Here is a 27811-nt window from a genome sequence, read left to right as displayed (position 1 = left end):
GTGTGTGGTTGTATTTCTTTGTGCCAATGTAAATTTGTACCATACAGCTCCATAATGTATAAAAATAAATGTCATCAGAATTGTGGGCTAAATGCACTTAGTATAATTTACTGTCTTGAAGGATTTCTAAATTACCAATGGATAAGCTGTTCCTTTCAAGTTACTTTTTGCTGCTGGGGAATAATGTATGTTAATGTAAATTACTCACTGAGGTTTTGTTCTTCAAAAATGCATATAATAATATAGTTGAACTCATCAGAAAAGTGTTTTATGTTAACTATATAGAGCTAGGTGCTTATAAGACCCCAATCACCACTTCAACTATCCAACTCATTAACACTATACCTATTAAGCATGGAATTTTATTCTACACATTCTGCAGATGGAAACTTTTTCCAAGGTCACATATGAAGTCTGTGGCAAAACCAGGAATTGAACCCAAATCTCCCATGTCCCATTCCAAATGTCTTAACCACAAGATCATCCTCCCGCTTTCATCTCCAGAATATTTTTGTATCCAGGACACCTTTATCAAGGTAAGTATCCTCATGACACTAGGAAAATAACTTCTTTCTTTGGAAAAGGTTAGGGGCCTGATTCTTCACTCACTTACACTGGTGTAAATCGGGAGTCACTTCAATGAAGTTAATGGAGTTCACTTACACATATGCAAGTGAAAGGAGACCAGGGGATAAGCTTTCCTCTCTCTTTTCTTAAGGAACTGAAGAGGCTACAATTATGAGAAACTTGGTGTTTTTAGTTTGCAGAGAGTCTCTTCATATAAACTTTTTTCCTGTTTCAATTTTGGGAGTACAAATCCACACAAGTATCAAGCTGAGTTACAGTTTTACACAAAAACAAGAACTCTACATGAAAGTCAGCCAAAACCATCACATTTTGCCTGGTTTCAAGGAAAAGCCAAGTTTAGTGCTCTTTTTGAACCTGTAAAGTCATTTCACATATATATTTCCACGGTGACTTTACACATGCATTTACTTTTTTCTTTTTTGAGGTGCAACCTATACAAGCACAGAGAGGTTAAAATGACTTGCACAAGGTCACACAGAAAATCTCTGGCAGAACTGGGACTAGAACCCAGAGTTCATGATTCCCAGTCTTGTATCTTTCTTACCACAAGACCATCCTACAGTTAAGGAAGCCTTCAGGAAGTCTTATGAAAAAACAGTTCAGAGTAAGATATGGACATTTGCAGAATAAAGAATGAACCCATCCCTCCTGGAATTAAATATTTCCATTTAAATTAGATTTTAAAAAATAGATCACAGTAACCTATAATAAAATAAGACACTTGTGACAGAAGACAATGGAGGTCAAAAAGCTCCGGCATGCTGAAGTGTTCAGTTTTCACACTAATTCAATTGCAAGTGAATGAAATTTACCTTCTTTTTCCTTGAGGGTATTTAAATAGGAGAGGAGATTTTCATTAGCTTGCACACAGTACACCTCACGGGTTTGAATTCCACCTCCACACAGAGCTGTCTGATTCCCTCGTCTTTTGTCCTGTTGGCTAAGTAAAGGGTCAACACGACATTCTGTCCACTCTGTGGTTCTCCAGCCATACCTGAATCAAAGGAATTGCAAATTGAGTTAATTAGTTCTTTAAAACAAGTAAAGCCACATAAGGTAATATTTGATTATACAAGGCAAAGTGCCCTAATATTGCTGACTCATTATCTAGAAGGATTGGCTCCCCAAAAATCTTTATTTTACAGATATGCATGAGGTTTGGTATTCTACACTGATTAAACTATTTTCCTCATTATTTCATTTTTGAAAGGGTTACATTTAGGAAGATCTTTGTTTAAGTTTAATCAGTGGAATTTATTATTTTACTGCAAGGAAGAATAATAATGTTGCATGGAAAGAAATTGAGTTTTATGCTCAAATCTGCCAATCCCCAGGTTTGTGAATCTTAGCACTTGTTTAGAACTAGACAGCTAGAATAAAGCAATACACAACAAAAATCAAAGAAATGTGCACACTGAGAAACATAAGACCCGAAAAATAAAAAAAAGGCAAAGCCTCCAATTTACCTTTGATAAGAAGCATGAATGCTCCTCCTGCATATCAAGGCAAAACTATAATTGTACTTCTTTTTTCCAAAAAATTATTTCAGTGAGTTATTTTTTCACCGTCGAGAGTAAGATGGCTTCTCTGCGGTGCTCAAGCCCCCCTGCTGAGTACTTACGAATGAAGAGAAGCTGTGAGCTTTCTCATCAGTGAGTGCATAAGAAAGAAGGTCTATGACTCCAACTTAAAACCCCAGTCAGACTTATGAATTGAAAGACATGTCACAGGCTTCTCTGCCCAACAAGTACTTTAAGGCAATATCAAGGGAATCATTTCCCGATGCTGCTGAAGATGGAGAATGATGATATTTCTCTTCAAGGAAAATGATGTTCCAGAGTCAAAACGCACAGATGCAAAATGGCATAACATCAAATGCTATTTCCCCAATAGTTCTTTCCAGGCAGATAAAGAAAAAGCACAGCTGTGACTGTTAATATTCATCTCAATTAGATGCTAATGATGAAAGCAATCTCCTGAATCTAAAGTGCTTGCTTGCTCTCAGCCTTCCTACACTCTAAACAGGACTAATTTATTTACTACCACTTTTAGCCTCTTCCCCTCCTGATTTAGGGCTCAGTCTTGCCTTCTTTAATCAGCCTAAACTCCCAATGAAGTCAGATAAGAGTTTGGCTGCTCAAGGAATACATACCAGCTTCTTACTGTGTAAGACACGTGGTATGGGATTGTGCCCTGTACTTCAAACAAACAATGATGGATTCTAGAAGAAATGATCTGTAGGAAAAATCACCACTGAATCAATAAATTTGTTTTACTATGCCTTTAAAGCTGGTTCAAAGTAGTGCACAAAAGTGTATCAGTGTGTACACACATGTTCACATTTTAAAAGTCAGCATTTACAAAGTCGTGTAAGTTATTTCTCTATATTTAGAGTAGGAAGTAACTTCAGTACAACTGCAACTATATGCAAATGTTAGCTTTTAGTGGGATCACTGAATATGTACACACATAAACCAAATCCTAGTATTTTCTTTTAAATGTACTTGTATTGTCAATCAAATCATTATCAACGTGCTGCACTCTCCCACGGGATGTACAGTATTCATTTTGATGGGGTGGGGTACATATTAACACTTACGTAACACACGGTGCCACACCATCTCCTTGAGAGCTACATTGCTCTATTTCTTCTAGCTCTGGGCATTCACTTTCACTGCCAATAGGAAACTGCTTAATGGTCCGTGTTCTTGTACGATTTCCTTTAGGGGATGTCATATCAAAACATGTTTTGGAACAGGGGCTCCACTCAGACCACTCTGACACCTGGCACTCCTTAGTGATCACACAGGACTGGAAGGTAATTGGCAACTTGTCTTGTTGGCAAAAGCTGTAAAAAGAGCAATAAGATTTTAAGTACCTGTGTTCACAAGCAGTTATGAATCCCTATATGAATATGCTATTCCCTGAACTGAACAATGAACACACTTAGGAAGCATTTATTTCTGCTGAGGACTGCGGATTATTTTGAGGACGTGTTAGGCCACCTCTTGCCAGGGCCGGTTCCAGGCACCAGCTGAGCAAGCTGGTGTTTGGGGCGGCAGCTTGTAGGAGGCAGCATTCCGCCCAATCCTAGGGCGGCACGGCCGTTTTTTTTGGTTGTTGTTGTTGTTCCACTCCGGCCGCCCTGTAGGGGGCGGCGGCATGGAGGACGGGAGCACCCTGCAGCAAGCTCGGCAGGGCAGCCCGCGTCCTTCCCTCCCAGCCAACCGGAGTGGTGTGGAGCCTCCCGGCAGGGGGGCACAGCAGGAGGGGCTGCGTGGTAGCGCCTTGCTGAAGCCCTGGCCGCCCCCCTTCTCTCTCTCTCCCCCCCGCTCCCTCCCCCTCCGCCTGCACCCTGGCTCCAGCCGCGCCGCAGGTTGTTTTTTTTTTTTTTGCTTTGCCGTTCTGGCCACCGCGGTTTTTTTTTTTTTTTTTTGCTTGGGGCGGCCAGAAAGCCAGAGCCGGCCCTGCCTCTTGCAAGCCCTCACTCACACAAAGCTTCCTCTGACTTTAATTGTCTAAATAAGAGTTGGGTGAGTAAGATCTTCTGGATATGGCCAGTCAAATACAGTATAGCACACTGCTTTTTAGGGAGGGAAAAAGCAATAACGTTTTAAAGAAATACTGGGGTCAAATGTTAAATATAAATTTTTACCTACCTGTCTTCACTGTATGATAATACAAATAAATGAAAATGAATCACAGTTTGCATCACTTTTTTTGTTTTGTTTTTAGTTCCACCTTGGTTTGTTTGGCATTGTTTGAAAAAAGGAATTATCAGCATCAGAGATGCTCACAATGTGAAAACGGCTGGTCAGACAGTGCTGGCTCCTCCTCAGTGGCAGCTGATCAATTACTTTAAAAGACAGCTACAAATATATTAAATACTTTTCCATGTAAGCAATAGATATAGTTGCCACAGAGATGTAACATAATCTGTAGGAGTCTGAAGGGAGTTGTGGTGGCTGTATCAAGATATAGCCCACACTATGAAATGGAGCATAAATGTGGCCTTTAATTCCCTTTTCCTAAGGCAATCTATCTGCTTCAACTCTATATGAGCTTGGCTTCACTCACAATGTTGTGTAGGCTTTCACGGAGACTTATGGTCCTAAGTGCCCACATAACTTTTGAAAACATTTATTCTACAGAAAAAAGTTAACCCATTTGCTTTATAGTTTGATTCACAATAAGAACAAAAAATCTACAGCAAAACTCAAGTAAAACAGCATCTTGACTAGACTTGTCATAATACCAACTCTTTAATCATAGTTACAATAATTCATATTCATCATACTTGTTCTAATATAGGATACTCAGTTTTGAATTAACTGTAACCAGTCAAGAAAAAGATCTACACGTCACTGTAGATTGTTCAGTGTAACACTCTGCTCAGTGTATAGCAGCAGTCAAAAAAGCAAACAAATGTTTTGAGGTATTTAGAATGGTATAGAAAATAATACTGAAAATATTATAATGCCATTACACAAATCAAAGGCATACCCTTCCCAGGAATTTAATAAAGGATATAGCAGAAAAAGAAGGGGGTCTCAACTGAGGCCAAGATCTTAGCATGGACATTTATGATGGCTATGTTAGGAATGAACACATATTTTATATGAATACACTTCTGCTTCAGCGTAGAAGACAACTACTAACTGATGGGGGAATATGAAAAACTTCCCTTGGGGAAAGATTATTCTATAATGGACCATTATGAGATTTCTTCCACATTCCTTTGAAGTATCAGGCACTGAACTATATGGACCACTGGTCAGATCGGGTATGACAATTTCTATGTTCCTAACAGCAGGTACATATGTATTGATTCTGCATGGTAACACTTTTTAATGACTGTGAACAAGAGCCATATTCCATGTGGATTCTTATATGTACGGTGTTTGTGGATCCTTCTGGATGAAAGGTGCTAGACTACCATTCCCCTCCTGAATTTCCTACAGATATTAATGGCACTTTTCTTGCAAATAATATTAGAGTGGAAAGTATGCATAAAAGAGAAGACAAAAATATACTCTTCAGCCATGTTTGATCATAGGGGAATTTAATTAGGGGCATAGCTTGTCATGGTTTCATGCACAGAATTGCTGTTTATCTACACAGCAGCTTTGGTGTTGATCAGTGGCAGGATATGACCTAATAATGTGGGAGAACAAAAGATAGACCTAAATCATATGGCTAGGATTCAGTGTTGCATCTCTACAGGGGCAAGTAGGACAAAGATAGATTTAAGTCACATTTTTACCTGATTATTATGGGCTTCTCCAGGAGCTGGTATAGCCTATAATAATCAGGTGTAGCTCCTGGAGTTGGGTAGAGCTGCCAGAAATTGTTCTACTTTATGAATCCTCTCTTCATTCCACCACTCAAGCTGCCTATGGGCTGGTCTGCAGCCCAGGACACCCAAGAATCCCTGGAGTAGCAAACGCTATTAGTACTCCTCTTCTGTTCCCTTCCCGCCCATGGCACACCCTCTAAACCAGGCTTGCAAGGACGGGGGATGGGAGAAGGTCTGTGTAGTTCTAGTTTCAGTGCCCTATGCAGTACCTGAGGAGGGCAGTTCTATCCCACCAGGCTTTGGGGCTTTCACAGCACCTGTATACTTCTACAGGAGCCATACAGGGGCTGTAGCAGGGTCCAAAATCCTACCCTATGAACTTATTATTTCAAGTAGGACACTGGACAGAGTTACAAATGAGAGAGAGAGAGAAAAAGTGTGAGAAAAGTATAAATATATTAAGGGTGAACTGTAAGGCTAAAGTGAAAACTGAGCTGAGCCCAGACATACATCCTGAATGCTTATACTAAGCAGGTAGCTGGGAGAATTCAGCATCAGCAAAGGAGCATTTTTCAGAAGGTATTTTTCTACTTTGTAAAATCATCCGGTATTTTTTAGTTCACCAAAGACCTCCATAGAATGCATTGTCCCACGACATCCCTGAAAACAGGTGCTTGTAAATGCACCAAATGTCCTACTAAAATCAAGTAGTTTGGTTCATCTTTTGTTCTTCCATATTAATAGGCCAGATCCTGACACTGACCTTCATTCAAAACTTCCATAATGTTGAAAATTCTGCACATGAGAACGTGGCAGGAGATGGCCCTTAACTAACTTCCCCTCTGACTACAAGGTGAATGAACAGCAAGTTTCATACACATGAAGTTGAATGTTTACAATAATTTTCTCTCTGGAGAAGTGAATGTCCCTTTTTAGACAACTGAATATTACAGTCCTTAGATTTGTCTTCTCTATTGTTTCACTACATTTGTTATAGCCTGGATCCAGCTGTCAGGTTCTGTGAAATGTTTCCTCTTATAGTGATGCCAACATCAGTATCTGAACTGATTAGCAGAGGAAGCCTAAATGTACACACAATGCATTGGCAGAATAAATAGCTGGAGCCTCTTATGGGTCTTTCAATTGGCTTTGCAGATGAGCACCAACCCTTCCAAAATGTGAACATTTGCTTTAGAGAAACAATGTGGGTAAGGTAATATCTTTTATTTGACATATTTTTGTTGGTGAGACAGACAAGTTTTCGAACTTATACAGAGCTGTTCTTCAGGTCCCTCTTCTTCAGGTCACCTGAAAAGAGCTTTGTAAGTGTTAAAGCTTAGAAGTTGATCCAATAAAGGATATTATCTCACCACCTTCTCTCTCTAATATCCCAGTACCAAAATGGCTACAACAACATTTGCTTTAGTTTGTTCACTTGTAATGCATATAACTGACTTTGACGTCTAGCTGTTAAACTACTCAAAATGTTAGCTGTCAAATCCCATATACTTCAAAATGGGAGGGAAGAATATTGTGCACTAACCCAATATTTTGTATACATACACACACACACACTACTGTTATATTAAACACGTTTAAAATTAGAGCTGAGAAAACTTCAGAATTTACATCCCATTATTTCAACATTTTCAATTGAAACAAAACGTTTTGACATTCCCAAAATCAAAATGTTTCATTTTATTTTGTTGAAATGACCCAATACACACAGTTTCAAGTTATTTTAACATCAAGCCATGTTCTTCCACTTTAGCACATTGCCTCGTGGGAGTTGTAGATCAGTAGCCTGATGCCTCAATTCTTCCCAATAGGCCAGACACCATGGGCCAGACTACTTACCACATAGCATATTGCATTATGGGAAATGTAGTCCCCCAGAGAACTCAGCAGAACGGACCCCACATGGGGACTTGAACCACAACTCCTATAAAGCAATGCGCTGATAGGGAAATGCAATTTAATGTTTTACTGACCTGATTTAAAACAAAATGTTTTGGACAGTTCAACAAAACAAAATACTGTATTCTAATTTGGGTTGAACTGGTGTGAAATTAAATATTTCATACACATTTACCTGATGGAAAAACAAATTTTTAGATTTTCCATCAGAAAAATAGTGATTGAGCAGAAACTGGATTTTATCCTGGAAAATGTTTCAGACAGAAAATTCCCAACCAGCTCAATTTAAAATTAAGCACTTGTTTAGGATGAAGAACTGAATCCAATGAAGAATCCATTCCCACAAGATTTCATCAAGATCCAGTATATTAAACGCTGTTGATAGATCTCAGAGAATGGACACTGTACCCTTGTCCACTTCCAGGAGAAGATCAAACACTACTGACACAAATATCCTCATTTCCATATCCGAAATATGACCCCAGACTGATGCAGATGAAAATACAGCTGAAGATGGCTCAACTGTAATTCTATCACGCTACTTACTATTCCTATTATTCATTTGTGATTCTTTTTTGAACAGACAAAAGTAAGTGCATGAATAACAGGGCTAAATGACAAGCAAGAGGTTAAGAAGAATATAAAAGGAATCTATTTTTATAATAACTGTAAAACAGATTAGTCCTCCATTTTAATTGGCCACAATACAAGCATCGTCAAAATAATACTGTAAGCCAACAGACAAAACTGAGAGCTTTGTACAGGCTGCTAATATTATTTAGCTAGATTTAAGAACTAAAAGCAAGCTGACTTGCTAACTCATTCTGTTATTTATTTACATACTAACACCCTTCACTATTTACAATGCTAACTATTGACAAATAACTGCTAGCATCATAAATCATGGACAGGAAATCTTTTTATTGTCAAATAAGCCTTTACCTTTTGCAAGGCGCTGGAGCCTGTAACAATTAGTAAAAGTAGTAGGATAAAAGCAAATTAACTGGAGTATCTTGTTTCAACATTTGCTTTTCTTTGAGCAACTTAGATAGACTATTAGAGCTAATTGCAAACTGCCATTATCAAGAGTTTTCTTTCATTTTGCAAGCAGCAGGAAAAGACATATTGGATTTCAAGAACCATAGGTCTCAGTACTGGATTCTGACTGAAGCTGGAACTAATGGATCAACATATTTAAACTTCCAAAGTCGTGTATTTTTTTAAATAAGACTCAGTCCAAAACACATGTGATTGTGATTGTGAAGGAGCTCTAGTCCCTCTGGAGTTAGAGTTGAAACCAGATCGTAAGCCTGTTTTTCAGCTTTCCATCTTCCATACACAAACATCCCAAATTAATTGAAAACAAACTAATTACAGTGACTCCTCGCTTAACGTTGTAGTTTTGTTCTTGAAAAATGCTACTTTAAGTGAAACGATGCTAAGCGAAGCCAATTTCCCCAAGAATTAATGTAAATGGGGGGGTGGGGAGGGTGGTTCCAGGGAAATTTTTTTTTGCCAGACAAGGCTGGCTGTGTGGTATCTGGTCTGAGAAACCACACAGCCTGCTACATAGAGAGTCAAAGGAGTTTCTTTTATCTCAACATGTACAGCCTTGTGTTCTTGGTGCTGGAAATGCCAGATTTGGTCTCCACTGATGACTAATAATGAGGCTGCATTTAAGTTTATGTAACACGTATATGAGTGTGTTTACACTTTGTCAAATGCTCATAGCCCAAATTTGGTTAGCCAGGATTGGATTACTGCTTGACAGGAAATAACAAAGGGTGCAGATAGATTCAGTATTGAAGGAGCAGAAGAAAAAAAATCCATGTAGGAAGAAAGGGATTTGGTATGGAGAAATGTGAGGAAGTAGGTCGCATATACAGGCAAATAGCCTTCTGTGGGGGGGGGAAAAATCAGTGTAGTCCTTATGTGGTTTCAGGCTCAGCAGGGACTCCTGTTTGAGAGAGATTTTTGAACAAGAAATTCACAGGTAAAAAACCTGGAATCAAGATTGAAATAATCCATCCCTTATTTCAGGCTAAAAGCACTTTAGAGACATTTGTTTTCTCAACACACACAAATGCTAGAAAGTTCCGAGTTAAATTTCTATTAAAAATTCAAACGCATGCAAAGATAACTTTAAAATCACAAAAACAACCTTAACTCTGCCTGTTTGACCCCACCTGAATCATTGGAAACTCTGACTCAATCACATACTCATCAACCTCAGAAATTCATTAGCATTAAGGCCTAGAATTGTATCTAAGGGCCAGAGAGGAGGAAAAAACCTTCCTCTGCGAGCCCCACCCCCTGCTCAGCCTTGCTAGCACTGCCCAGACCATGGTGCTAGGAGCTATGGGGAGAACATGGATTGTATTGTAGATGCACACAATGAGCAACAGAGCTGGCTGGACACTTAAGGGGCATGGGGACAGTATAATGCACCCTTTTAAGGGATGTAGCAATTTAGTTTTCCTCTCCACTCAGCAAGTGTCTTTGATGCATAATGTCTCCTGATGTTTACCCTGGATTGCTTACCCTGAATTAAAGCTATTGCAGGGACAGGGGTGGGTGGGTGGGTGGGGGATTAAGCTAAAACACAGATATAAAGCATATTGTACGCTTACACAAATGAATAGCCTGATGGGGCTCTCATGTTACTTACTGAACTATTTGAAGTACAGCAGAAAAAGGTTAGTCGTACAATTACGGGATTTTACATCTTTTACTGGGGTTTTCTTCACACTGTACTGAACCCAACACCAATAACGAGTGGGAATAGGAAGGAAGAGTAATGAAATGGCTTTGCAGGCTGCCTAGCCAGTTCTACTGAAACCGTTACTAGAACATTAGAACTGGCCAGGATATTGGGGCTGCCTTTCAAAACTGTATTTTTGTTCTGTGTTGGTACAGTACTTAGCACACTGGGGTCCTGGCCCATGCCTGGAGGTCCTAGGCACAACAATAATACAGATAAATAAATAAATTTATAATAATAAACCTAGGACAGTTCCTGCACAATTACGATATCTGGCCAAACCTTAACAGAAATGTGAGCTTCACACCAGGACATCTTTTAGCATATTCCGAGACATCATTCCACAAATTAAACATTTAATCCTGGACTAATTTCCCATCACACCAACTGCCTTTTATGTTCAAATACAGGAAGGCAATGGCATGGGGTTTACTAATATGAGATTTCACAGTGGAGTACACATCATTCACAATAAACTCAATGTATTCATCAGAGCTCAGATTTAACAAGAACTAATATTTGCTACTTCTACACACACAGTATACCAAGATGCCTAATAAATAAAGTAAATTCAAGTCAAGCCATCTCTTTGCTTAGTGTTTTTCTCCATTTTTCTCCCCCTTCCTTTCTATTCCTCCTATATTGCCTCTTATCAGCTTTGACTTCTTGTCATTTTTTCCCTTTTATGGTATTTTCTCACCTATTATTCCCTACTTTAATTCCCAACATACTAGAGGTCTGTTATGTTTATTTTCCCTCTAGGTGATTTCCCTTTTGATTACATTCAAATTTTTCCATTGTTCTGAAATGAATAGCATGGCTACATTTCAGCAGGGAGACTGCTGCCAAAACCTCTGGGCACTTAGGAAAAACAAAAATAGTGGAAGACTGAGTTGTTATTTCCAGCTCTTCATTCAATAAAGCCTCCTATGTATTAAAAAGGGCATTAATTCAGGATTAAATCACTAAGAAATACCAACAGTAGTAAATAAACTATTCAGATATACAGATTTAACTGTGTATGAAACAGTGATCGCTTGGAGGAAGAACAGACACAAGGAATGTCTACCACGGCAAAGAAAAGTCCTGGAGGCAACAAGTCTCAGAGCCTGGGTCTACAGACTCAGGCTTGTGGGGCTTTGTACTATGGCACTAAAAACAGCTGTGTCGATGTTCCAGCTCCGGCTAGAGCTTACGCTCTGAAGCCCAACCCACTCCCCGGGCTTCAGTGTCAGAGCTGTTATATCTACGCAGTTAGTTTTAATACTTTAACACTAACCCGAGTCTGTAGACCTGGAGACTTGCTGCTATGAGGGCTTTTTTTTTTTTTTTTTTTGGTGCCATGTAGATACGAAGAGACTAAAGTTCTTTATATTTTGCAGTAAACTGGCAAATAATGTGATGCATTTTAAACTTTTATTGGTGTTAGTTTTTCCTCCTTAGTTTCTCTTTCACCTTAGATTTGTTGATTTTATTTTTTCATTGACTTCTGGGGCAAGATCCTAACGCCTGCTCCAGCCCCTTTATACAGCATGAAAGGGCTGGAGCAGCAGAAAAGTTCCTGTATAGCTGGTAGAGGATTCCTCCAATGCAAGAACTGTGGAAGACAGCCACAGGGCTGCCTCCTGCGGAGCACCTCACAAGCATAGGTGTAGGCCCAGAGGTAGCTACGTTATGCTGGAGGCTCCTCTAGCCCCCATAACAGCCTAGTGTTGGGAGAATAGCCCTGCTCCCCTGCAAGTTCTACTCTGTGCCTCTTAGGGTATGACTACACTAGAGCTGGAGGTGTAATTTCCAGCTCAGGCAGATATACCTGCAGTAGCTCTTATCAAGCTAGCATGCTAAAAATAGCAGCGTACACATAAGGATGGATTTGCAGCCTGAGTACAATCCCATCTGAAACCCTAGGTACATTCTCTGGTGGCTAGCCCATCCCACTGCTTGTACCTCTGCAGCTACACTTCCATTGTTAGTGTGCTAGCTCAGAGTTACAGTGGGCATGTCTACCTGAGGTGGAAGTTACATCTCTAGTGCAGACATACCCTTGCACTAGCTACTTTGTGCTGCATCTCTATGGGTATGTCTGCACTTACACCACTACAGCAGCACAGGTGCAACGTTGCAGCTGTGCTGCTGTTATCACTTCAGTGTAGACACTACCTATGCTGACACGAGGGGTTCTCCATTTAGCATACATAATCCATCTCCCCGAGAGGTGGCAGGTAGGTCAACAGAAGAATTCTTCCATCAACCTAATACTATCTAAACACCAGGGGCTAGGCTGGCGTAGTTCTGTATTTCAGGGGTGTAGATTTTTCACACAACTGAGAGACATAGCTATCCCAATGCAAGTTCCCAGTGCAGACCAGCCCTGAAATTCTACATTACATTAAGGATGATAAACAAAGAGGGGCTGAGCTACTAACTTTTAGTTCTTTACCATTTCTTGAAGTTGGCATTTTAGGGTTATCTATATGAATATGTTGCCTTATTTTACCTAAGAAACCAAAGAGATATTGGTACAGAGGAACTTTCATACTGGATCAGACCCCAGGTGCTTCAGTGGAAGATGCAAGAACCATACAGTAGGCAGATGTGGGATAATCTACCTCCATCAGGAAGGTGTTAGCCTCATCCCTAATAGTTAGAAATTGGTTTAAGGCTGAAACATTAGTTTTTTTATCCCTTCCAACACTTTTTTTTCATTAACTAGTATAGCTTTGGTTAGTCATGTTATCCATATAAATTTGCAATTCTTAGCCTCAACAAAATCCTGTGGCAATGACTTTCATGATCTAATTATGTACTGAGTGAAAAAAAATATTTCCTTTTATCAATTTTGAATCTGCCACCTCTCTCTTTTATTGAATAATCCATTGTTCTTGTGTTGAGAGATGGAGAAAACAGAAGGTCCCAGTCTACCTTCTCAAATCCTCTGTTGTTTTGATATATTTTATCATGTCCCCCTCTTATAATTCTCCTTTCTAAAGTAATCTCAGTCTTTCATTCTCTTTTTATGTAAGAATTTTCCTGTGCTCCTCATAATTCTCATTGCTCTTCTCTGAACCTCCTCTCTGCAGTAACCTAATACTGCATACAGTTTATACTAGATGAGGCTGCACTATTGAATTATATGCAGGCATTCACATTTTCTGTGTTTTTCTCCCTATTGTTCCTTATGCATCTGAACCTCGATAGCTTTTTTGAACAAGAGCTGCACAGTGAGCAGAGGTCTCCATTGAGCTGTCCATGATTACAGCCAGGTCTCTCTTCTGAGTTGATATCGTTAATGTAGAACCCTGTAAGGTGTCTGAGTAGTTCAGTTTTTTTCACTCCAGTGTGCATTACTTTACATGTATCTTCTCTGGACTACATAAATGTGTCATCTACAAATGTTGGTACCTTGCTGCTCACCCCTCTACCTTTACAAATCATTAACAAATATATTAAACAACCCAGGACCACGTATGGAACCTTAAGGCAACCTGCTGTTAACCTTGCCCATGATGAAAACTGGCCCTTTATTCTTACTCTGTTTCCTGACCCTTAGTCAGTCGACAATACTTTATTTCTTACCCTTGACTCCTGTGACAGATCTCAATGGCTTTTAAAGGGACATTCTTAGAGGAGTTTAAAAAATTGGGATTTTTTTTTAAGTTCTATAAAACCTAAAAGTCTTACAGTACATTAATATAAAAATATATTTATGAAATTTAAAATAAATAAATACAAATTAAACCCAAATTAAAATGACAAATATATCCTGCAACATTTCCAACTCAAACATTGTGCCATTGTTCTAGTATAGAATAAGTGGAAGGTGAAAACAACTTGAAAGAAAAGTGAAATTCTATTTTCATTTTCCAGGCTGAATGAAATGCAAAACAACAAAAAGATACTATAGATAGTGAAAAAGAAAAGAGTTTTTTAAAATCATGTTTTTATTTAAAAAAAATATTCTGCCTGGTTTATTAACCTACCCCATTACTGAATTAATAAGTAGGAAGAATAAAAAAAAAACCACTTTTAACCCCAGAAAACCTATATTTTGACTGTGATGGGAACTGGATCAAAAATGTAGTAAAAACAAACAAAACAAAGAATGGAGAAAGCACCTTCTAGATGATGATAAAAAAATGTAGAACAGAGTCATCCACATATTGATGACAACAAGCCAAAACCCTTTAATACCATCCCAGTGACCTCATATAAACATTGAAAAGGAGACGTGACAACAGAATCTTTCAGAATTCTAATGAGAGAACCTCTGGAGTATGAGAGCCATCACCCAACATTACATGCTGGATTCAGAACCACTCAAACATCATCCTGGGTCTGCTGCTCTGTTACCAATATTTCATGGTCAACTGCATCTAAAGTAGCACATAGATCTTAAAGCAGAAGGATGGGTATATGTTGTTTGTACCATAGCCAGAAGGGGCCAGGAAATATAAGGACTCTAGATAATGCGAGGTCTTCTGTCACAATTTTCACAATAACCCTCCCCCAAAAAGAGGAAGTTAGAGGCTCTGTGTGTGTGTGTAATGGCAAGATTATTTGCATCATGTGACAGCTGCTTAAGCAACAATAGATAGATATAAATTACTTGAGTTTTTTCCAGAAAGCTCGTCCACAAAGCAAAACCTGCCAAAGATCAGTGAGGGAAGATGTTACATTTATTCTCACCCCCCATAACAGAGCTGCCACCAGTAAAGCAGCCAATCTGCTCTAAATCCCAACCAATTTTATCTTCAGAATAGACAGACAATTTAGAGAAGTACTTAGCATGCATCTGAGTATAAGGCAACCATGATTCACCAAGTGGTTGAACCATCTACTGATTGGACCTTCATCAATACTCTGCTATATGGGGGAAAAAGACAAAAACATTCTTTGCCTCAGATTTAAGCAATTCTTTATGTCACTCTTGATCAAATTCAGAGCATTATTTCCACACTCTAGCCTCCCTCCTTTATTTTTCTCCTGACTATTAAGGAGCCTTTAAGTATGCCCCACACATGGAGGGGGGATTTTGGAGCTAATGGATGAGAAGACAGCAAATCAATGTCCCAGCTGACTGTTAACAGCCTATTCCATCTGTCATACAGAGCTCAAAGAGCTCTTAAAAACTACTAGGCCCATTAATTTCCAAGAGTGGACAGTGAAATGCCATGTCATTCTTGGAGCAAAGGCACATATGGGCTGTGAAGTAAATTGGTATGAAAGGATCTGTATAAAGGTACAATATTTAATTTTGTTCTTAATAAAAACAACAGGAATTGTGAGCAAATTCTCTCCCCAGGTTGGAGCTACTGTTTAAGAATTGGGTGTCAGAACACACACATATGGTGGAACACTGGGTGGGATCTAGAGCCTAATCCCACCATCAATATCTCCCCGGGAGTGATTATTTGCTGGCTGGCATATATGCTTGTTTATTTAAGGAGGTTAATGAAAGCCCACTTGTTTTTCTTCCCAGAGACAAATGTCACAGTATTCATCATGAGATGGTCATGATTAATTTTTGCTACAGCTGCACTGTTTGTTATCATTCATATTGTATATTGTGCAGAAACTCTTTAGTACCTTGTAGTACAATGGGAGGTTATATTCAACAATGCCTCTTTCATTCATTTACAAATTGAGTATTGTCTAGATAAGTGCTTTTCACAAGACTACTTTCCCATGATCATAAGATTTAAATTACTTCTGCCAGCAACAAAGAACAACAGCCAAAATATTTTTTTGTGGGGAGGGGGAAAGCTGTCCTAATATTACTGTGGGAAGAGGTGGGGAAGAAAAAGAAAAATTCTAAAAATACTAAGGAATAGATACAATGAAGAACATGGCCAAAACAACAACAAGTACAGGGACCACTCATTTGGATTCAATAGAATACATGCACATCCAAACAAAGTGATGGGTAATCTGCTATGCCAGATCTAAAAACACTTAGAAATATTCTGCCCAGATGATTTATTAACTTCCTGATCTCATGCTTTTCTCTGCCGATAGGAATATTTTCTTCCTGTTTTAAACCATGTCATTAGAATTCTGATATTTAATTTAAGATGACAAGAAAATATTATGCTACCATCATAAAATTAATAGAGTGCCTGGCAAAGAAAAACAACATCTGAAACTTTGATGATAATCATCCAGTTCAAAGGTTAATGCCTCTCTGTACAAATCAGTGTAAAATGAAAGCAGAGGATACTTATTGCATAGACAATATCATGGTATTGAATCAAACAGAAGAAAGCTCTCGCGCTCTCTCTCTCATTCTCTCTTTTTTAAGAAAACAGGATGGAAGACAGTCAAAGTTTCTAAAGAGATCTCTAGCTACAAGTGAAAACAAAACACAACTTGTGTCTCTGTATATGTAAGGATTTATTTACAAGGGTATATATGTATTTACTATGTAAAGAAGCATGTACGTACATAGTTATTATATGCACTTAAGTAAACCTATGTGGAAATAGTATGCAAACTGTCTAGGCCCAATATTGTAGCAAATAACTGAACAAACTTATTACAAACACTGCTACAAAAATGTTACAGAATTTAACAGTTTAACAGAATTCTAAATGAGTTATATAAGGAATGTTTATTGTTTGAAACATTTCATGAGCAAAACAGCAAAACTTGCCCAAGACTCAAGTTAAAAAAAACCTATGAAAATGATCTTCATCCTGCTAGTGGTTGGTTTGTATATTACTTGTAAAGTTGTACCCCATATATGTTAACACATACTTGTGTCAACATGAACAGTGTAAGAGTGAGTCTACATGTGCAACAGGAAAAGGGTTAAACATTAAAAGCTAGATTGAGAGTTTAATTTTGGTCCATAGTAAGAGGAGTGGATGGTTATGGTGCCCCAGAAGCAGATCTGCAAGCTAAGTGTGACCCTGTGAGCTCTGCTGACCAAAGCACTGGAATGCCAACCATTCCTCACCTCTGCATGTCCATTCCCTCACCTCTGCACAGAAGTGGGAGAAGCAGTCCTGAGGAAGCTGTTAGTATCCCCACTCCACACACTGACACTTGTGGCATGTAGCTCACACAGGAGGATAAGGGAGTACATTATGGCTAAGTAAACACAGTGATAGATAGCTAAGAAGAAGTTACTAACAATGGTTCTTCGAGATCTGTGTTCCTAAGGGTGCTCCACCATAGGTTTATCTGCGTCCCTACACCGCTAATTGGAGAACTTCTGTAGCAGTGTCTGTTGGGTCTACACATGGTGCAGCACAAGGAGAGACAGCACAAGAGGCTAGTCAGCGCGTGCAGGCTAACTCTCCTCAGTTGCTTCTCTACCACAGAGTCATAGACAAGAACTTCGAAGCAGAGGGGAGAAGGATGGGTTTTGGAGCATCCATAGGGACACTGGACACACATCTTGAAGAACCACTGTTACTGCACAAGATGAATAACTTCTTTGCGTAGTGTCCCTATGGGTGCTTCACCGTAGATGACTCCCTGTAATGGTGTGGCGGTCGTCCCTCCCCCTCTGCGTTGAAAAGAAGCCACGCCGCCCCACTATGCCGTCGGGCTTGCTGTGTAATATCTGGGGAATTAGTGAGCTAGGCATCAGTGTCCCGACCCATCTAACAGGGCTGAACCCCCCCAATAGTCAACTGGTTCCGGCCCTTAGGCAAAAAAGAGGGTCCCCCAGGCGTCCGTATGTTCTGGCCCACAGGCTGGGGCTGAGCAGCCAACAGTCTATAGCCCCTGGGCCCTTTAAGCAGGGGCTCAGCAAACACTGAAGTCTATGGTCTCTGGCCCTTTTGGCAGGGGCCAGAGCAGACACTGAAGTCTGTATGCTCTGGGAGCACTAGGCAGGGGCCAGAGCAAACCCAGCACTCTATAAGCTCTCGGCCCTTTACGCAGGGGCAGAACAAGCACAGTTGTCTATACGTTCTGGGTCCTTTAAGCAGGGGCAGAATGAACACAGGAGCCTGTAGGCTCTGAGCCCTCTAGGCAGGTGCAGATCAAACACAATAGGCTGTAGGCTCTGAGCCCTATAGGCAAGGGCAGAGCAAACTCTGGTAGTTGGGCATCCTAGCTCTGGCAGACAAATGCAGGCCTCTTGATCTGGAGACGGGAGGCTGCCACCCCAGGGATGGAGTGGCAGGGAGGCCCAGGCCCTCCCAACTCCACCAGGCCCCAATGCAGGGTCCTAACAGTAGTAGAGTATTCTGCCACTGGGTCAGCAGGGAATCCATCCGCAACACGCTGACCGTGCTTTGGGCAATGCTGCAGCCAGATTGAAGTTGGCTGTCCCTGGTCCACTTCCTCCCCTCCCCTCGGGGTGTACCTGGACCAACGGGGCATCCTTCATCTCCTCCAGGTAGGTGGTCAGTGGCAGTTCCGGCAAGTCTGTGGCAGTCACAGGTTCCCCGGTGAGCAAGGCGTCGCTGGGCTTGGCAGCAGAATCAGCAGCCTGGACTGAGCAGGATACGTCTGCCTACCTTGGTGTCTCAGCCCCAACTGAGCTGGAGGCTCCGTCCTTTATACTTCCTGTTCTGCTTACCCAATTCTGGTGGGAGGGGTGAGGGCGGTCTGGCTCCATCCACTTGGGCACAGATGGTTGTTCCTCCCCTTCTGGGTCGGAGGGAGGCCACACCGCCTCACTGCACTCCTGAGCAGTACCCCTTCTGGAGAGCTGGGACTTCAGAGTCGGGTCAGTTACAGATGACAGTACCATGGAGCCGAAGACGGCATCAGAAGCGGAGTCCACAGTGATCACATAATGTTCTGTAAAAATGTGGACTGATGTCCATGTTGCCGCTCTACAGATCTCTGAGGTAGGGACATTCTTGAAGAAGGCAACAGATGAGGCATGTGTATGGATCTTGTAGAGTGTGTATGGATCGAGTCTGCAGGGGTCACATTGCAAATTTGATAGCACTTTCTGATGCAATTCAAGACCCACTTAGACAGTCTTGGGGTTGATACTGCTGAACCCTTGGATTTTTCTGCAACAGAGAGGAAAAGTCTAGGGGACTTCCTGAAGGCCCTTATCCTATCAATGTAGAAGGCCAGGTCTTTCCTGACTTCTAGGGCATGAAGTATAGCCTCCCTGTTGTCTTGGGGAGGCTTGGGTAGATGATTGGAAGGTGAATCAATTGATTCATGTGAAACAGGGAGGTTATTTCAGGGATGAATTTTGGATGTGGCCTGAGCATAACCTTGTCTGGAAAGAATACTGTGTAAGGGGGATGTGCCATCAGAGCTTCTCTCTCTCCTATTCTTCTGGTTGAGGTAGTTGCTATCAAGAAGGCCGTTTTCATTGATAGGTATGTTAGTGAACAGGTGGCCATGGGTTCAAAAGGAGGCCTAGTCAGCCCTTTCAGTACCAGGTTTAAGTCCCACATGGGGGTAGGAAGTCAAGGTTGAGGGAAGAGGCTTATTATACTTTCAAGGAACCATTTAGTGGTTGGGTATGACAGCACCCGAGTATCCGGTTGGTGAAAGACTGTTATAGCTGCTAGATGGACCCTAAGAGATCTTAGGAATAATCCTGACTTTTTAAGGGTCAAAGCATAGTCTAGGGTGTGTGAAAGAGTTGCCGACATTGGTGAGATTTGTTGAGATGTACACCAAGTCTGAAACCTGGACCATTTCTGCAGGTAAGTACGTGTGGAGGACTTTCTACTGTGTAACAGAACCTCTTGTACGTCCTTTGAGCATAAACTTTCTAGGTTGGAACCAAGCAGGAGCCATGCTTTGAGGTGGAGAATTCCCAAGTTGGGATGTAGGGTACACCCATTGTCCTGTGAGAAGAGGCGTGGAATGGCTGGGAGGGAGATCGGTGGGCACATCACGAGCTGTGTCAAGTGAGGGTACCTGATCTGTCTCAGCCAAGTACAAGCAATCAAGATGATGTGAGCGCCTTCACTTTTTATTTTTAGCAGGACCTTCAGCAGTAGAGGAAACAGAGGAAAGGGGTAAAGAAAGTCCTTGCACAGGGGAGAAGAAGAGCATCACCAGAGAGTGCTATCCCATCCCTGCCCTGGAGCAGTAACGTAGACATTTCTTGTTCTGGTAAGTGGCAAACAGGTCTGTAGACAGTGTTCCCTACCATGTGAATAAGTTATTGCGTCATGAGGCAGTTTAAATGCTTGCCCCATAATATGAGTGATGCGTCGGTGGTAAGGAGCGACGATGGTGACGTGTGCGAGAAAGGGATCCCTTTGCACACATTGACCCAGTCCTTTCATCAGTTTAAGGAGTTTTTGATCCTGGTGGGCAGTGACAGGGGTTTGTCCAGTCTGTCCCTGTTCAGTCTGTAAACTGAACTGAACCATAGTTGGAGGCATTGCATGTGGGTCTGGCATGTGGTATAATCGCTGTATTTGTTGCCAAATGTCCCAAAAGTTGGAGGCAGAGTCTGGCTGGTATCTGTGGACTGCACTGAATGGTGTCTATGAGTGAAACCCGGGATAGGAATCTGTGTTGAGGTAGGAGGGCTTTGGCCTGTAGGGACGTTTGGTTGGCCCCTATGAATTCCAGGCATTGCGCTGGAGTGAGGGTTGACTTCTGGGTATTGATCTGTAAAGCCAGTTCTATGAACAAGTGTATTGTAGTGTTGACAGCTTGTTCAGCCTCCTGGAGAGATCAGGCTCTGAGGAGAGTCATTCAGGTATGGGTAAATCATTATCCCTTGCGAATGTACATGAGCAGCTACTACTGAGAGAACTTTGGAAAATACTCCTGGGGCTCATGAGAGCCTGAAGGGGATGACTCTGTGAACCTGAGAAGTTGCCTGTGAGCTGGTAGGATTGAGATGTGAAAGTATGCGTCCTGAAGGTCAAGGGCCAAAAACCAATCTCCCTCTTCCAGTGTTGAAATAATCGCTGATAAGGTGACCATCTTGAACTTCTGATCCTTGACAAACATGTTGAGAGCTTTGAGGTCCAGTATGGGTTTTCAACCTCCCTTTCTTTGGGTATTAGGAAGTAAGGAGAATAGACCTCTGGCCTCATAGATGTTGAGATACTGGTTCTATGGCTCCTAGCTGGGGGAGGTGAGCTATCTCCTACCATAGTAAACTCTCATGAGAAGGGCCCCTGAAGAAGGATGGAGAAGGGTGTTGTGGAGGGGGTATGGAGGTGAAATGGATGGAATACCTGGATTGGACAATCTCTAGGACCCACCATTATGCGTTCCCAGGCACCGTGGAACGCAGCTAATCGGTATACAACCATGGTCGGTTGTGTCAGTCCTGGGAAGCGGTCTTGCAGTGCCGCGACCTTCCCGTCAAAAGTGGTTCTTAAATGCAGGGGGTTGGGATGAGGTCTTTCTTCCTTTTCGGTTCATAATGGTGCTGAAGTTGGTATTGAGCTGAGTACAGCCTATGCTGGGATTGGGGACTAAAACGTCTCTTTTGCCCGAGTGTATAGATTCCCAGCAACCTGAGGGTAGCACTGGAATCCTTTAGGGTATGAAGGGAGGCGTCAGTCTTTTCAGCGAAGAGCTTCGCGCCCTCAAAAAGAAGACGCTCCAGCGTGGACTGCATCTCTGTCAGGAATCCCAACAAGTGGAGCCATGATGCCCGTCACATCACCACCACCATGGAGATGGACCTACTTGCCATGTTGGCGGTGCTGAGGGCCAATTGTAGCAATATTTTTGCTACTAATTGCCCCTCCTGTATGATGGCCTTAAAGGACTCCCAGTGTGCCTCAGACAGTTTGTCAATAAAAATCAATAAGTTTGTTGTAATTCGTATTGTCATATTTGGCCATGAGTGCCTGATAGTTGACAATACAGAACTGTAAAGTGGCAGAAAGGCTTATTCCTCAGCCAAAGAGATCAAGGCACTTCTAATTCCTATCGTAGGGTGTAGCCCTGGACCGGTGATGTCGACTGTGGGAATTGACGGCATCCACCATGATGGAATTGGGTGGCAGGAAGGAAAAAAGGAACTCCAATTCCTTTGTGGAGACATAATATTTTTTGTTCGCCCATTTACAAGTTGGCACCACCAATGCCAGGGTTTGCCACACTGTTTTGGCTGGTTCTAAAATGGCCTAATTACTTGGAATGGCAATCCTTGAGGATGAAGAAGAGTAGAGGATATCAAGGAGCTGATAGAGGAGGTCAAGAATATGCACTAACAGTATGTGGAGGATGTCCTCCACCTTCTTTGCCAGCTTCTGGAAAAGGCGGAAGTCATCTGCCAGGGATGGGGGGGGGGGAAGGCATGACGGCTTCAGAGGAGGAGGATATGGTCTTTGGTGTTATATCCTCCTCTGTACCAGATTTCTCCATCTCCTAAGGTGGTTCTAAGGCCCTAGGGGCTGTCGCCAAGGGAGTATGCCTAGAGGGCTCTCAGGCAAGCCTTGAAGCCTGCGAGGCAGGCTGTCGGTGTGCTGCTCAAGGGTACTAATACTGCCATTGTGGCATAGGGCCTGATGGGGGTGCCCATGGGTGGCCGTACCAAGATGGAGGTGGTGGTGGAGCCATCTGTGGGTATGTTCTCGGACCCTGCTCGTAGTGGCTCTCATATGGAGCTTGGGAGGAGTACTGTGAGACCACCTCCTCTGGTTCACTGTCCAAATACTCACTAGATAGCAGAGGGGCATGGCTGGCTGGGGGGATATCCCCTGTGCCCAGTAAAGGCTTGGAGCCACTATGTCAGTACTGGGGTGGGGTCGGGGCTGGGGTGCATCCCATATGCCAAGGTCTCTGGTGTAGTGGAATTCCACTGGTACTGAACATCCCAGTGTTGGTGGTGGTGCTGAGTGAGACAGAGACCTTGCCTGTACCGGTCTCTCCGGTGCTGGGTGAGCTGCTGCTGGCTGTACCGAGGTGGATTCATATACTGGGAGCATCTTCTTTTGCTTGCTCTTGTCTCTTGGTATTGAAGAGTCAGAGCTCATGCCCATAGGGTCCGTGGGTCTGTCAGTGGTAGCTGTAGCCAACGGTGGTCATGCATTGGTGCCAGACTGTGGTCTCCATGCCAGCAGTGTGGAGGATACTGAGCGAGATGGTGATCACTTGCGGTTGTCTCTAGGCTCCCTTAGGGGACTTCCCACACTCTTCTTAGAGGTCTTGTGAGAGGAGTCCCCAGTCTGTTTCTTCTACCCATTTCCCTTAGAAGTCGAAGGTTGTGAGGAAAACTATCATCTGCTGGGAGACTGAGGTCAGAGACCTGTCTTCATGAAGATAATCTGGTGAAACTCTCTGTCCTTGTGGGATCTTGGCCGGAGCTGCTAGCAGAGGGTGCACTTTGTTGTATGTGGCCCTCTCCGAGGCAGTGGATGCACTGAGAGTGCTTATCCATGACTGGGACTGACCTGTTGCAAGTGCAGCATTTCTTGAAGCCCGGGGAACTGGACATACCCTGCTAAGGGGAAGGGTTCCCAGTGGGAAAAAAGGTGGGAGAAAAATAATATTTTTTAAGGGTAGAAAGAACAGAAGAACAACAACTAGACTACAGCTAGGGAAAAACTACCTAACTGTGAAAAGCAAACAGAAGAGCAGTAGCATTAACAGACTGCTAATGGCTCCGTCTCTAGCCAGGGACGGTTGAGAAGGAACTGAGGAGAGTTAGCCCGTGCGTGCGCTGACTAGCCTTGTGGCGCAGCATGAGGAAAGACAGCACATGTGTGGGCCCAACAGACACCGTTACTGAAGTTATCCAATCAGCAGTGCCAGGATGCAGACACACATACAGTGGAGCACCCATAGGGACACTACTCAAAGAAGAACTAGAAGTTACATGAATAGTTACAGAGTAGTTACATGGCATAAATACAATGAATTCTAAATCTTAGCAAGAATCTCTCTCTTTAAAATTCTTGAATTATTTAACTGTTCAGCACTCTTGTTAAGACGAGTTGATAGAAATTCTCTGGTGATATATTCAAAAAGATGCTTGAAAGAGTGGTGTGGAAAAATCTGTGATAAAGTTCCTAGGGCCCAATCCTGTGTTTTGCTGAGGATCCTCATCTTATGCTGAAGTTAAGAGAGCACTGGGTACTCAACATGCATAGAGTTTAAGGCCAGAAGGGACTATTAGATCGTCTAGTCTAACCTCCTGTATAGCACAGACCATTACATTTACAGTTACCCATGCACTGAGACCAATAATTTGCATTTGGCTAAAGCATATCTTCCATAAAGGCATTTGGTCTTGATTTGTTTGTGCACAAATGTGACCATACATTCAAAGAACAAAACACTCTTTCAGCATTTGAAAAGTCTTAAACAAATAGGACGTTGGGGGGGAGAGAAGGTTCAGTGTTAGTGTTTCAGTTATTCAATGCAGAGTGTACATTTCCATCTTAAATCCAGACTTGGGTGTGATTTGTCAAGACATCAGTAATATTGACAGGCCAGTGTCATAACTGCAGCCTCAGTACAATGATGAAGCTGGTACTTAGAACAGAAATGAACTCTGACTGAATAACGCTATGGGCACCCATGCTTATTAAAAATGTACAGGCTATGTCAGACTCTCAAATGCAAGGAAATTCACCATTGAGGATTAAAGACACAATGCAGAACAACAGAAAAACAGTTGATTGAGTCTATGGGTCTATAATACGTTATTCAAAAGGTGCTAAATGTTGTGGCATATAAACAAGTCTGGGGGTTTTCTAAGGCAAAATAATTGTACTTTGGTGGGCCCAAAATAATTGGTGAATGTGCATGTAAATAGAACTCAGCTGTTTTGGTGGCAAAAAATAAATAATGCAACACCCTGCACCAGCCCAAAGTAAGCACCTCAACCATTTGAGCGGCCCGGCGAGGCGCTCGGGGCGGGGGTTTGGGCGGCGCGGCGCTGGGGAGGCGGGGGGGTTGAGCGGCCCGGCGAGGCGCTCGGGGGTGGGGGGGGTTGAGCGGCGCGGCACTCGGGGGGGCAGGGGTTTGGCCAGCGCGTCACTCTGGGGGAGGAGGCGCGGGTTTGAGCGGCCCGGCGAGGCGCTCAGGGCGGGGGTTTGGGCGGCGCGGTGTGGCGCTGGGGGGGCGGGGAGTTTGAGCGGCGAGGCGAGGCGCTCGGGGGGGGGGGGGTTGGGCGGCGTGGCGCTCCGGGGGGGCGGGGGTTTGGTTGGCTGGCGCGGTGCTCGGGGGGTTTGGCCGGTCCGGTGCAGCGCGGCGCTCAGGGGGGGTTGGGCGGCCCGGCCCGGCCCAGCGCTGGGTGGGGGGGGGGGGTTGGGCGGCCCGGCACGGCGCTGGGGGGAGGGAGGGGTTTGGGCGGCGCGGCGTTGGGGGGGGTGTGTTACGGCGGGGCAGCGCTCTTCTTTTTTGCCTGGGGCGGCAAAAAAGTTAGAGCCGGCCCTGATTAGAGCATGAGCTTTCGTGGGTGAATATCCACTTCATCAGATGCACATCGAAAGCTCATGCTCCAATACGTCTGTTAGTCTATAAGGTGCTTTTACAAACTTGAAAAAGAAAGCACAGAAAGACAGGAATATGATGCAAATGAAACAAATGCTAATATAAAAAGAAAGACAGAAGGAGAGGAATGTAGCTCAGGCCTGGCCCAACATGAGTAATTAACACATGGAGAGAGATCTCATTTTTTGGAAGACAGAATTAGGGAAGGAAATGATCAGGCTGAAAACAGAATGTTTGTGCTAAATAAGATAAGTAAATAGGTCACTAGGCTACGAAGACAGAATGTCTGAGGGAGAATACCAGGGAACTATTTGCTATGAACTAGATAACAAAGGACAAAATAAATTAAGAATGTAGAGATGAGATAAAGAGAAAGTCGAAGCATGAATAGTGCACGCTGCATACGGATTCGTTCCTGCAAACTAACCAGCCAATCCAAAAATGTGTGATGTAATGTATAGTAAATGCAATGACGTGTAATGTGTATAAAGGGAGCAGGTTTCTGTGTAACTTTGGAGCTGTAATTTACCCTGCATCCATCCCCCCGTGTTTGAGTCTGATCAACTCAGCGTAACACTGATGTATGCCAAATAAAGATACCTGAGTGATGAAGGCTGGAGTCAAACTGAGTTCCTGGGAAGCCAAGTGGAAAGAGGTCTTGGAGGGAATCCCAACACTAAAGCAAATAGGGTCCTCAACAGACAACTGCTTAACAGTAGTCACTGTAAACTAAAATACCCAGCTAGACTAAAACCCTCCACAATAATATGTAACATAACCAATCTGTGTCATATCATAATGTGTCTGACCTCCTGTACGTGACAGGCCGCAACCACCCCCTAACACCAACACTAAACTCAAAAACCAAAATTACACCAAAGTATTACAGCCCTCAGGAGACTAAACTACAGTGGATGCCGCTTAACAGCAATCCCAATAATAGCTTAATACACTTAATAGCAACATCTTGCTGCAAAATGATCCCATCCCATTGACTTTAATGTGAATGGGATTCAGATATTGGCAACAGGCATGACGCTTAGTAACAATTTTTTATTGGAAGAAAGGCCCCGGCTGCAAGAAGCTTTGCAGGGCTGCAGCCAGAGAAGGAAGCTCTAGGATGTGCCTTCCCTGACTGCAGCCTGAGAAACTTGCCTATGGCTGGTGCTCGGCATGTCCCAATTCCTCCTTCCCTGGATGCAGCCCCACAAACCTGCCTGCATCCCAGGACCTGCCCAACAGTGGAACCCCTGCCAGAGTCCCAGTACTGTGGGCTGGGAAGAGAGGTTGGGAAGGGAGACTGTGAGCAGGGCAGCAGCGGGGAGGGGTCTGCAGCCCAGATACTGGGGCTTTCCATAGGGAACAGGAGCATTGGGGGCCCACAGAGCTGCACAATATCTCTACTTGCATTCTCCGGGCTGCATCCTACCCTGGCACTGGTGGCGCGGATTGAGCACAACTAGGGGTGAAAGTAAGTTAAAAGACTTACCGGTATGCCAGAGCCCTGAGCAGGGGCGTGGCCTCAACCGGAAGAGGCGTGGCCTCAACTTTAAATCAAGATTTAAAGGCCCCGGGACTCTGGCTCAGGGGCACTTTAAAGGGCCCGGGGCTCTGGCCGCTGCTACTGCAGCAGAGCTCCAGGCCCTTTAAATCACCGACGGAGCCCTGTTGCCGCTACCCTGGGGCTCCGGCAGCCAGGCTCGGGTGGCAATTTAAAGGGCCCGGTGCTCCGGCAGTGGGGAGCCCCGGGCCCTTTAAAGCGCTGCCCGAGCCCCGCTGCCGGAGTCCCGCCGTAGCGGTGGCAGGGCTCCAGCAGTGATTTAAAGGGCCGGGAACTTCCCGCAGCGGCAGGAGCCCCAGGCCCTTTCCCTTTGGGGAAATGGGATACCAGGAGGAAG

General features: G+C 43.2%; 1 protein-coding gene across 1 annotated transcript in view; it reads right to left on the bottom strand.

Moving 5' to 3' along the window:
* Positions 1 to 27811, bottom strand: part of THSD7A (thrombospondin type 1 domain containing 7A) — a 383013-nt gene that overhangs the window by 168465 nt on the left and 186737 nt on the right. The window contains exons 3-4 of the mRNA XM_065399278.1: positions 3188 to 3436; positions 1401 to 1582 (exon numbers count right to left, since the gene is read on the bottom strand). Of these exons, the coding sequence (XP_065255350.1) occupies positions 1401 to 1582; positions 3188 to 3436 (431 nt within the window). The remainder of the gene's footprint in view (positions 1 to 1400; positions 1583 to 3187; positions 3437 to 27811) is intronic.

Source organism: Emys orbicularis, chromosome 2 (assembly GCF_028017835.1).
Source record: "Emys orbicularis isolate rEmyOrb1 chromosome 2, rEmyOrb1.hap1, whole genome shotgun sequence".
In the NCBI taxonomy this organism is placed as follows: Eukaryota; Metazoa; Chordata; order Testudines; family Emydidae; genus Emys; species Emys orbicularis.
Note: the sequence above shows the minus strand (reverse complement) of the source record. Positions and strands in the feature narration are given on the sequence as shown.